This window comes from Mizuhopecten yessoensis, unplaced genomic scaffold (assembly GCF_002113885.1).
Source record: "Mizuhopecten yessoensis strain PY_sf001 unplaced genomic scaffold, ASM211388v2 scaffold5181, whole genome shotgun sequence".
Lineage (NCBI taxonomy): Eukaryota > Metazoa > Mollusca > Bivalvia > Pectinida > Pectinidae > Mizuhopecten > Mizuhopecten yessoensis.
In genome coordinates this window covers 370,073-383,191 of record NW_018405920.1, presented here as the reverse complement: position 1 = coordinate 383,191, position 13,119 = coordinate 370,073, and the positions used below count along the sequence as shown (strand labels likewise).

Sequence of the window (13,119 nt, the reverse complement as noted above, 5' to 3'; positions counted from 1 at the left end):
TATACCGCACATACACTTATTTGGCACACTAAAATTATTTCAGCACTTTATCAAATGTTATTCAGATATGCGAATTGATTAATGGAAGCTCCCTCAATAAACTGAATTCGCACAATATTTCTTACTCGAAAAGCAAAACATTACTGAATTAGCGGAATGTAATAATAATCATATGTTACATGGGGCTAATCGTTTGATATTTTTCAGGAGTGGCAGCACATGTTATCGAATATTTATCAAAATATTAGCCACACTTGTGAAATATATTTGGTATTACTGATGACACTGTTAGATATCCTCGATATATTTGTCATTTAGTGGTAACACTTTGGTGTATTTTTTCCTGTACGTTCATTCTTGTAAATTTACGCTGTTATTTATTTTCCCTGTTAAATGACGATGTGGTATATTTTCCCCGTGAATTGACGATGTGGTATATTTTCCCCGTGAATTGACGCTGTGGTATATTTTCCCCGTGAATTGACGCTGTGGTATATTTTCCCCTTGATTTGACGCTGGGGTATATTTTCCCCGTGAATTGATGCTGTGGTATATTTTCCCCGTGAATTGACGCTTTGGTATATTTTCCCCTTGATTTGACGCTGTGGTATATTTTCCCCGCGAATTGATGCTGTGGTATATTTTCCCCGTGAATTGACGCTGAGGTATATTTTCCCCTTGATTTGACGCTGTGGTATATTTTCCCCTTGATTTGACGCTGTGGTATATTTTCCCCTTGATTTGACGCTGTGGTATACTTTCCCCTTGAATTGACGCTGTGGTATATTTTCCCCGTGAATTGACGCTGTGGTATATTTTCCCCGTGAATTGACGCTGTGGTATATTGTCAATACAGTCAATTGTCCTTGTTTGTTGGTGCTGTGGTTAATGAATATTTCTCTTTCTCTGTACTAACTACACATTAAGGTTGAAAGTACTGAATATGAAATGAATGCTGTATTTCCTGGTAAACATTGATGATTAATAAGTGTTACATGTAGGTTATACATGTATATACTTGACCTTTTATATAGAAGTATGCGGGCTATTCATGGGTTGGGTTTGTTTAGTAATTAGTCAGCTCTTCTTTATATAAGTAGTTTCTGATAAAAACGGAAATTTCATGTAGGTATTTGATGAATAGCATTTTTCACGTTTTCCCTGATACATTTGTACATGTTTACTACAAGTCTTACTGAAGAACAACACAAGATTTTGATTTCTGCATGTTAATAAAGCTTTATGGTCGCCATCATTTTCTCATTACTTATGCTATATGAATACCGATGTTTATATATAAATATTTATCTTAAAGTTATTTTTATTTTTTGGAAGAAGTGGCATTACTTGGATTTGACCTAGAAACTCCAGGACGGTTGTCGGCAACAACGCTAATGATTCTACTCGTCCTTTTTAAGGGTCTTCGTAGAAATCTTCACAGTGTCTATATTTTGACTTGATTATAGTTGATATAGTGTTCTTGATACACTCATGTATTTCATGTTATTTTTATAATAAATTAATATTTGTTGCAGAAGTTACACAATATAACACTTGATTTTTCAACCACATAGCCACTTTCCATGCTGTGTAAGATACAAGACACCTATTGATTATAATTATAATATTTATAAACTTTATATTATGAGGATAAGATAACATATCTAGCTAAAAAAACTAATCTTCCACATGGTGCTCTTGTTAGTAAAATACATGAGTTAGGTAAAAGATACATATATATTATTTACACAAACACTTTTTCAAAGATTATATCACAGTTATTTTCATTAAAAATATCACAGAGTGCATTAAGTTTCATGCAAAAGTGTTTTTCATTTAGCCGACATTTGCCTTATATACAATTACGTTTACATTTTCTATAGACAAATCTTATGGGGATTTACAGTAGACATCAAGACCGACAATCGACCCTCGAAATGTTCATGTGTATAATAGGAAGCATGTTTACAAATATCACATGCGGTACAGAGAAAGGATAACCCTCTAGTACAGCTGGTTTATGGTAAGTAGTTTAACCCTCTAGTATAGCTACAGCTGTAGTTTATGGTAAGTAGTTTTACCCTTTAGTATAGCTGGTTTATGGTAAGTAGTTTTACCCTCTAGTATAGCTGGTTTATGGTAAGTAGTTTTACCTTTTAGTATAGCTGGTTTATGATAAGGAGCTTAATCTCTAGTATAGCTGGTTTATGGTAAGAAGCTTAATCTCTAGTATAGCTGGTTTATGGTAAGTAGCTTAATCTCTAGTATAGCTGGTTTATGGTAAGTAGCTTAATCTCTAGTATAGCTGGTTTGTGGTAAGTGGTAATTAGTTTTACCCTCTAGTATAGCTGGTTTATGGTAAGTAGCTTAATCTCTAGTATAGGTGGTTTGTGGTAAGTAGTTTAACCCTCTGGTATAGCTGGTTTATGGTAAGTACATATGTAGCTGTTCACATCTAATATACCTGTTTAGTGGTTTGTAACTGACCCCTCTTGTATAGCAGGTTTGTGGTAAGTAGCTTAATCTCTACTAAAGTTGGTTTGCGGGAAAATAGCTTACCCCTTTATAATAGATGGTTTTCGGTTAGACACTTACCCCTCTAGTTTAGCTGGTTTGTGGTAAGTACACTTACCAGTCCAGTATAGCAGGTTTGTGGTAAGTAGCTTACCCTCTAGAGAAGCTGGTTTGTTGAAAAAAGAAAGCTTACCCCTCTAGAAAAGCTGGTTTGCGGTAAGAAGCGTACTCTCTAATATAACTGGTTTGGGTAAGAAGCTTACCCCTCTTGTATAGCTGGTTTGTGGTAAGTACACAACCCCCTCTAGCGGACCAGGTTTGTGGTAAGAAGCTTACCCTCTAGTACAGCTGGGTTGTTGAAAAAAGCTTACCCCACCACAATAGCTGGTTTGCGGTAAGTAGCTTACCCCCTAGTATTGTTGGTTTGTGGTTACATGTAGTAGCTTACTCTTGTGTAAGAAACTAACCCTTCTAGTATAGCTGGTTTACGGTACATTGTAAGAAGCTTACCCCTCTATTGTAATAGGTTTCTGGTAAGAAGATTACCCCAATTGTAAAGCTGGTTTGCGGTAAGGAGGTTACTCCTCTATTACAGCTGGTTTACGGTACGAAGCTTACCCCTTTAGTATAGCTGGTTTGTGGTAAGAAGCTTAACCCTCTATTTTTTCTGGTTTGTTGAAAAAAGCAAATCCCTCTAGTATAGCTGGTTTGCGAAAGAAATTTACCCTCTAGTATAGCCGGTTTACGGTAAGAATCTTACCCCTCTAGTATAGCTGGTTTGCAGTAAGTAGATTACCCTCTAATTTAGCTGGTTTGTGGTAAGTACACTTGTCCCTCTAGAATAGCTGGTTTGTGTAAGAATCTTACCCCTCTAGTATAGCTGGTTTACGGTAAGAATCTTACCCCTCTAGTATAGCTGGTTAGCGATTAGAATCTTACCCCTCGAGTATGGCTGGTTTGTGTAAGAAATAACCCCTCTAGTATAGCTGGTTTACGAAAAGAAGCTTACCCCTCTTATAAAGCTGGTTTGCAGTGAGAAGCTTAACCTTCTAGTTGAGCTGGCTTGGGGTAAGAAATTTACCACTTTAGAGTAGCTTGTTTACGGTACGAAGCTTACCCCACTAGTAAAGCTTGTTTGCGGAAAGTAGCTTACCCCTCTAGTTCAGCTTGTTTGCGGTGAGTAGCTTACCCCTCTAGTTCAGCTGGTTTGTGGTTAGTAGCTTACCACTCTAGTATAGCTGGTTTACGGTGATAATCTTACCCTATAATATAGCTGGTTTGCGTTAAGATCCTTGTCCCTGTAGTTAAGCTGGTTTGTGGTGAAAAGCTTACCCTCTGTTAAAGCTAGTTTGAGATAAGAAGCTTTAAGGTAAGATGCATACCAATCTAGTAAAGCTGGTTTGCGGTAAGAAGCGTTCCCCTCTAATAAAGCTGGTTTGAAGTAAGAAGAGTTTCCCTCTAATAAAGCAGGTTTGCGGTAAGAAGCGTCCCCCTCTAATAAAGCTGGTTTGAAGTAAGAAGCGTTCCCCTCTAATAAAGCTTGTTTGCGGTAAGAAGCGTTCCCCTCTAATAAAGCAGGTTTGCGGTAAGAAGCGTTCCCCTCTAGTAAAGCTTGTTTGCGGTAAGAAGCGTTCCCCTCTAATAAAGCTGGTTTGTGGTAAGAAGCCTTCCCCTCTAATAAAGCTCGTTTGTGGTAAGAAGCGTTTCCATCTAGTAAAGCTGGTTTGCGGTAAGAAGCGTTTCCCTCTTATAAAGTTGGTTTGCGGTAAGAAGCGTTCCCCTCTTATAAAGCTGGTTTGTTAGAAGCTTGTAGCTGCTTTGTGATATATAGCTTACCCCTCTACTATAGCTGGTTTACGTTAATAATCTTACCCCTCTGATATAGCTAGATTGCAATAAGAAGCTTATCCCTCTAGTTTAGCTGGTTTGCAGTAAGTAGCGTACCCCTCTAGTTTAGCTGGTTTGCGGCAAGAATCTTACCCCTCTAGTATAGCTGGTTTGCGGTAAGAAGCTTACCCCTCTAGTTAAGCTGATGTACGATAAGAAGCATACCCGTCTAGTAAAGATGGTTTGCGTGAAAACCTAACCCATCTTGTATAGCTTGTTTGCAGTAAGTAGCGTTCCCTTCTTGTAAATCTGGTTTGTTGTTAGTAGCTTTCCCCTCTAGTTAAGCTGGTTAAGGGTAAGAAGCATACCCCTCTAGCATAGCTAGTTTGTGGTAAGTAACTTATACTTCTAGTATAGCTGGTTAACGGTAAGTAACTTACCCTTCTAGTATAGCTGGTTTGTGGTAAGTAACTTACCCCTCCTCTGGTATATCCTCTGGTTTAGCTGGTTTGTGGTAAATAACTTACCGTTCTGGTATAGTTGGTTTCTGGTAAGTAACTTACCCCTCTGGTATAGTTGGTTTGTGGTAAGTAACTTACCCCTCTGGTATAGCTGGTTTGTGGTAAGTAACTTACCCCTCTGGTATAGCTGGTTTGTAGTAAGTAACTTACCCCTCTGGTATAGCTGGTTTGTGGTAAGTAACTTACTGGTAAAAGATAATGAATAAATGAATCAGAATCCCCCCCCCATCCCCCCACCACACACACACACAAACACACATACTGTACACAAATTTACAATTCGAACAAAAACTTCGAATTATAACCCTTTCGTGCTACTCTGACAACACTCACCATATAAGTTAATGAATTATAATTATGTATAGTCATTGATACGTTACATAAAATAAAGTAATAAAACCTTACACACTGTCACACTAAACACTGACGCGATACCGTACGTGTCGGAAGGAAGATACACGGTAACAACAGCCTTGAAAAGTTACAGAAACACATCCTTTCCGATTTCGCCCAAATTTTCTATTAAAGAATTGTCATAGCATACTCATCTAACCTTCCTACAGTGTATGAAATAATAGATATGAGGAGAAGTGTCAATACAGTGATGCGAGTTCCTGTTTAAATGTTTTATCAAAGAAGCCATATATGACATGATTGATGATGCTGTTAATAATATACATGGTGTAGAGAAATCGGTATCCGCCATAGCCTGAGGTATCCAGTGTCAACCAGAACATCTCATTTCTGGACTCAAACACCATCATAATAAGCGTTGGAATGTAACAGATGACAAAGACTGCGGTAATAAACGCAAACATTTTTGATAGTCGATAGCCTGGGATGCTTTTCGACTAGACAGTGTCCTATGAGTGAGTTTTATCCCGTCTTCGGAGACTGATCCCGAGTAGGCAGTCGAGTTGTCTGATGAGATCACGGAGGACGATGCTGTTGAAACTGATGTTTGGATCTGTCTCTTTTTATTAAGTTTAATCCTCTTAAAGACAGCTCTTCCAATCAGAGAATAAAGTACTATCAGACTGACCAGTACAACTAGGCACACCAGCATTATAACAGCTTTGTAGGCTACAGCGACAGCCTTGGACCAAGGACCACGAATGTTAGCACAACGTGTTCCCATGATGTTGTGTTCCGGGTGTCTTACAGGAGAGGTTCCGTAGGAAACCAGTGCTGGTAGTGATACAAGCGGGTATGCACCAATTACGATTACTAAACTCAGTTTGTCCATAGTATGGATCAAAGTGGCCATATAGTAAGAATAATTGCACTCACTATAATTATGATGTATATTGGTGAAACGGAGATAATTCTGATGGTGTTTGTGTATATTTCAAAGTAACAGGAAACAACAATTGATTGACATGCGATGATTGTGTATAGCAATATATAGATAGCTTCAATTGGATTTTCGAATTCTAGGAAAATACTGAAAACCTATTCCTCAGCTCCAGTTTAAACTAATACTACTTAGAGCGGATTGGTACGATGGTCGAGGCGGAAGAACTTCACCCCGGCGTCGATTATTTAACGTACTAGTTTATTTAAGCCAAAATGTCCAATCTCACTTGGCGGGATATATGTGTTACGTACAATAAAGCAGTTTCAAAATATTTTACGATACATGTATATTGTAACTATATCCTATATATATATATTTATAAATTTTTAAGTGACTTTTCAATTGTATTCTTTTTAGAATCATTAAACAATGTAGCTAGATATTTTAAGAAAACATGTACTATTGTTGAAATGTGTATTCTTCAAAATATTTGTTTAACATGTCAATTTAACACGATGAAAAATATCAGATAACTTAGGATCAAGTAACATTCATTGATTTAATTTTGTCTTTTTCTGCACATCACTAGTAATACTAAGGTTGGGAGAACATTATTGTAAGTTAAAATGTATAAATAGAGTTCGAGAGAATTATTTGTCTGGTAATACCATTAATTCTGATATTAATCCTATGATAGAAAGCATTAACATTAATCATGTTATGTATTTCATAACATTTCAATGAGTAAACACAAGGATTAGAAAGCAGACTAGGCTTTTTATCAGTTAAGTTTCACAACGGCTATAATGAAGTTATATATATGTATATTAATTTACATGTGCAAAACACAAAATCGTTATATCATCAGCTAATATCAATAAAATAAATTCAGTGACGTATGTATATTAGTATTTAGTACAGGTAATAGTTAACATATATACTTTTTTATTTGATTAGTTTTCGTTGTTCTTGTCCCCTCTACACATGCACTGTAATAAAATCATGCTATCGCAATCACAACGACCAAACCCAAATATTTAAAATGATTCGATTCAAGTAGCTAGTGTAACGCATAGCCGAATACACAAATCGAATTCTAGCTCCACCCAATACCTATATCTATATTTCAAGGTCGGATTTGGTCAAGTGAGTAGCATTTCAGCCTTTTACGTAGTATGGGTGAGATGTCGCTATACCAATGCTGAATAATATTTATTGTCAAGTATTACACCATGCATATGAATAATAGACACTTTGTATCAAGCAAAATCCACTTGAAACATTTTCTGCCTAATAAATTCATTCTATTTTTATTTTCATTATTTGTTTTGGATCACCTCTTATTACTTTTGACTTCTGTTCTTTTTCCCCACCAAAAACGATATGCTTAAGGAGATGATCTGTCTGCAAATATTATACATTTTATCATTGACATTTGTTTTGGAGAATATACTTAAGTGTAAAGCAACTAAAAAGAGAAATCAAAGAACAAACCATCATTATTTTACCATAATTACATACAATTTCATTATTACTATACATGGAAAATGTTTATCAATCCGAATACACCACACACTCACACATTATGATACAAATAATTCTTAAATGTAGCCAATATCGTAATTCAAACACAAAATCGATAAAACTGTGAACAACGGACAAAATTATTTGGGAACGTTTCCAAAATACAAGAAGAATAAAAGCATGTGTTTCGCATGGTAAGCGCCTTCTGCTGCTTCCTCCATGACACCCGCAATTTAAGGCAATAAATGCAATAAAGCCAATGATATATTACACAAAATAAAGTAATAAAACATTACAATGTCACATTGTCACACTGACGCGATACATAAAAACGAAGTAAAGCCATTCACACGACCAGACAGGCACAATTTTTGAAATAAGGCAATACCACATTATACGCAGCCACAGTAAAAATAAGTGTTGGAGTGACAAAAAGTAACAAACAGCCTCATACTTGCCATGAAATGTTATAGAACCATATCCTTCCTTGATTTTGTTTATCTAGGTAATGTCAGCGAGTAACCCTTTTACATGACCAACAGTCCATTAACAATATGAATGCAAATTTCAAATTAATAATACATATGAGGACTTTCAACACAGTGATGCGAGTTCCTGTCTAAATGTTTTATCAAAGAAGCCATATATGACAGGATTGATGATGCTGTTAATAATATACATGGTGTAGAGAAATCGGTATGCGCCATAGCCTGAGGTATCCAGTGTCAACCAGAACATCTCATTCTTGGACTCAAACACCATCATAGCTAGCTTTGGGATGAAACAGAGGACAAAGACTGCGGTAATAAGCATAAACATCATTGATAGTCGATACCCTGGGATGTTCTTCTTCCTTGGAGTTACGTTTGGAATTGTCCTTGAAGTGAGTTTTCTCTCATCTTCGGTGACGGATTCCGCATAAGCAGTCGAGTTGTCTGATGAGATTACGGAGGACGATACTGTTGGAACTGATGTTTGGATCTGTCTCTTTTTATTAAGTTTAATCCTCTTAAAGACGGCTCTTCCAATCAGAGAATAAAGTACTATTAGGCTGACCAGTACACCAAGGCACACCAGCAATATAACACCTTTGTAGGCTACAGCGACAGCCTTGGACCAAGGACCACGAATGTTAGCACAACGTGTTCCCATGATGTTGTGTTCCGGATGTTTTACAGGAGAGGTTCCGTAGAAAACGAGTGCTGGTAGTGATAAAAGAATCGATGCAGCAATGCAACCTATTAAACTCAGTTTTTTCCTTTTGAGGGACATCTGTGCTTGAAATGGTCGACATATTTTCTGATATCGATGAACCGCTATTACGAGAAGTGTGAATATTGAACACCCTGTTGTAAATAAACTAAACAACCAGAATGCCTTACAAGCCCCGCCGTTTGTAAAGGTCACAGCATACTGATTTACAGCAATGCCGAATGTCGAACACACCACACAAGCTACCAGGTCGATAACAGCAAGGTATGGAATAAAGAATCGCTCTTCACTTTTGTTCCGAAAACGTAGAGTATACACAATAATAACTAGTGAGTTACCGACTACACCAATTACAATGTACAACACCAGAAATAAGGTGTCGGACCACAGCGCGTGAACGAATTCCGAATTCCATTGGTCAAGGATAGTTTGATTTTCAAACTGAAACATTGTAATTGTCGAATTCTCCATGGTGTGGATTGAAGTGATCAGATATTAACGAAAACTAGGCTTACATAGGGATGTGTATTGGAGACACGGAAATACGTCTTGTGATAGTTTGTATAAAGATGAATCAGTGTCTTCTTACAGGAAATAACCACTGAATGATGACATACATACATACATATGCAACGAATCAGAAAGCACGAGTTAATTGCGCGGACGAATTTATTCACGAGTGCGCGGAGCGCACGAGAGAATATATACGTCCGCGCAATAAATGAGCTTTCTGATTCGTTATAAAAACACAAGTGTGTGGTCTTGCTTTTATCACATACCTTCCGTATTTGGTAAAGATCGATACAAAGATTTTATAAACTTTGACATTTTTTGCAAATACCGGGAACTTTTCAGTTCGCCATAACAAGGGAATTCCCATAAATAGTAGTTCCGGCTAGTAGGTAAATACAACATTCCGTATTGCACATGTACAATACAGAACGTTGTATTTCATAATATGAAAATTGCTTATGTTACTATAACAAGATTCAAGGTATGTGATAAAAATATGGATGTAAGTTTATATGACATACGATTAAGTGTCGCTTGTAAGTATGTATACATGTATGTGTATACACGTGACCACTGTTATGCTACATTTTGTATGTTGATATTTTCTATACACGCAATTACCTCAAAAGTTGCCTCCTCTACATTCTAATGCGTTTCTTTGGAGGAGGCCCATAGTGGTACATGTCGCCCTTCTTTCATTGTAGTCTGACATTTATTATATGTTCTAATTCATTTGAGATGTAATAAGGCATTCGATTGGTCAATAGAAATAATTTGCAACAGTAAATCCACGATATACCGTCCGCAAAATTCTCATTTGCATAGGAAGCCCGGATGGCAATTGTTTAAGGCGTCGATGACCCCGACTGACCCTGACACGTCATGAAATTAGTTAGTCATGACGTCACGAACAATATAGCGCTACCCCAAAAGGTCAACGTAATTCCGCCTCACTTTGAATATTTCTGACGTCACCAATCCACAGCTGAGTGACCCAGAATTTGAAGAAAACAATCAAAAATATCTTTAAATCGTCGTTTCTTTCGTTGGTTTCCCCGCGTCGCCAGTAAACCTCCATTTGCGACAATATAATCACGATATACCGCCGCAAATTTCAAAATACTGTAGGTTATCCCCTAGTTAAACGGTAACACCTCATTATTTATTATAACATGATATCAATTCAGACTTAAAAGTTTGATTTCTTTGAGTAATTTAATAATGCATATAGATATTTCAGAACATGCTTTAGTGATGTGTTATTCAAATGTGAAAATTTAGAAGCTTAATTCGCAGAATTATACCGATCAGATGATTCATTATCAAGTAATATTCATTGATACGAAATTGATGGAAAACCTATGTCATGGCCTATATGGATATTCCCACGGGACTTACCAAATATTTACTAAATATCGAACTTGACTGTATATCGGATGTTATCTTTTTCAAAGTTATACCGAGTTTTCCGTGATATATAATAAGAATACTATGATGCAGTTTTAATAAATGAACAAGGTTTTAATAAAATTTCAAGTTTAATTGCAATGCATGATTTATTCACAAACCAAGGGACTAAGTGATCAATTATAAGATTATTATAAAAGTTCATACAATACTAAAGGGGATGAAATAATCATGTCCAGATACTGTAATCAGATATTACAAAAGGCAACACTAATCATGTCCAGATACTGTAATCAGAGATTACAAAAAGCAACATTAATCATGTCCAGATACTGTAATCAGAGATTACAAAAAGCAACACTAATCATGTCCAGATACTGTAATCAGAGATTACAAATAGCAACACTAATCATGTCCAGATACTGTAATCAGAGATTACAAATAGCAACACTAATCATGTCCAGATACTGTAATCAGAGATTACAAATAGCAACACTAATCATGTCCAGATACTGTAATCAGAGATTACAAATAGCAACACTAATCATGTCCAGATACTGTAATCAGAGATTACAAATAGCAACACTAATCATGTCCAGATACTGTAATCAGAGATTACAAATAGCAACACTAATCATGTCCAGATACTGTAATCAGAGATTACAAATAGCAACACTAATCATGTCCAGATACTGTAATCAGAGATTACAAATAGCAACACTAATCATGTCCAGATACTGTAATCAGAGATTACAAATAGCAACACTAATCATGTCCAGATACTGTAATCAGATATTACAAAAAGCAACACTAATCATGTCCAGATACTGTAATAAGAGATTACAAATAGCAAAACTAATCATGTCCAGTTACTGTAATCAGATACTACCAATAGCAACACTAATCATGTCCAGATACTATAATCAAAGATTACAAAAAGCAACACTAATCATGTCCACATACTGTAATCAGAGATAACAAAAAGCAACACTAATCATGTCCAGATACTGTAATAGGAGATTACAAAAAGCAACACTAATCATGTCCAGATACTGTAATCAGAGATTACAAAAAGTAACACTAATCATGTCCAGATACTGTAATCAGATATTACAAATAGCAACACTAATCATGTCCAGATACCGTAATCAGAGATTACAAAAAGTAACACTAATCATGTCCAGATACTGTAATCAGATATTACAAATAGCAACACTAATCATGTTTAGATACTGTAATCAGAGATTACAAAAGGCAACACTAATCATGTCCAGAATCTGTAATCAGAGATTACAAAAGGCAACACTAATCATGTCCAGATACTGTAATAAGATATTACAAATAGCAACACTAATCATGTCCAGATACCGTAATCAGAGATTACAAAAAGTAACACTAATCATGTCCAGATACTGTAATCAGATATTACAAATAGCAACACTAATCATGTTTAGATACTGTAATCAGAGATTACAAAAGGCAACACTAATCATGTCCAGAATCTGTAATCAGAGATTACAAAAGGCAACACTAATCATGTCCAGATACTGTTATCAGATACTACCAATAGCAACACTAATCATGTACAGATACTGTAATCAAAGATTACAAATAGCAACACTAATCATGTCCAGATATTGTAATCAGAGATTACAAATAGCAACACTAATCATGTCCGGATACTGTAATCAGAGATTACAAATAGCAACACTTATCATGTCCAGATACTGTAATCAGAGATTACAAATAGCAACACTTATCATGTCCAGATACTGTAATCAGAGATTACAAAAAACAACACTAATCATGTCCAGATACTGTTATCAGAAACTACCAATAGCAACACTAATCATGTCCAGATACTGCAATTAGAGATTACAAATAGCAACACTAATCATGTCCAGGTACTGTAATCAGAGATTACAAAAAGCAACACTAATTATGTCCAGATACGGTAATAAGAGATTACAACTAATCATGTCCAGATACTGTAATAAGATACTACCAATAGCAACACTAATCATGTCCAGATACTGCAATTAGAGATTACAAATAGCAACACTAATCATGTCCAGATGCTGTAATCAGAGATTACAAAAAGCAACACTAATCTCGTCCAGATACTGTAATCAGATACTGCCAATAGCACCACTAATCATGTCCAGATACTGTAATCAGAGATTACAAAAAACAACACTAATCATGTCCAGATACTGTTATCAGATACTACCAATAGCAACACTAATCATGCCCAGATACTGTAATAAGAGATTACAAATAGCAAAACTAATCATGTCCAGTTAC

General features: G+C 36.0%; 1 protein-coding gene across 1 annotated transcript; it reads right to left on the bottom strand.

The window, feature by feature from the left end:
* Positions 1–7,646: 7,646 nt before the first annotated feature.
* Positions 7,647–9,501, bottom strand: LOC110450339 (gastrin/cholecystokinin type B receptor-like). Its single transcript, XM_021497813.1, has one exon. It carries the CDS (start codon positions 9,364–9,366, stop codon positions 8,278–8,280), a length of 1,089 nt encoding a protein of 362 aa, XP_021353488.1. The 5' UTR covers positions 9,367–9,501; the 3' UTR covers positions 7,647–8,277.
* Between the last annotated feature and the right edge of the window lie 3,618 nt (positions 9,502–13,119).

Bases quoted from the DNA above. Each gene is read 5' to 3' on its own strand.
- LOC110450339 (XM_021497813.1), bottom strand. From the start codon at position 9,366: ATGGAGAATTCGACAATTACAATGTTTCAGTTTGAAAATCAAACTATC.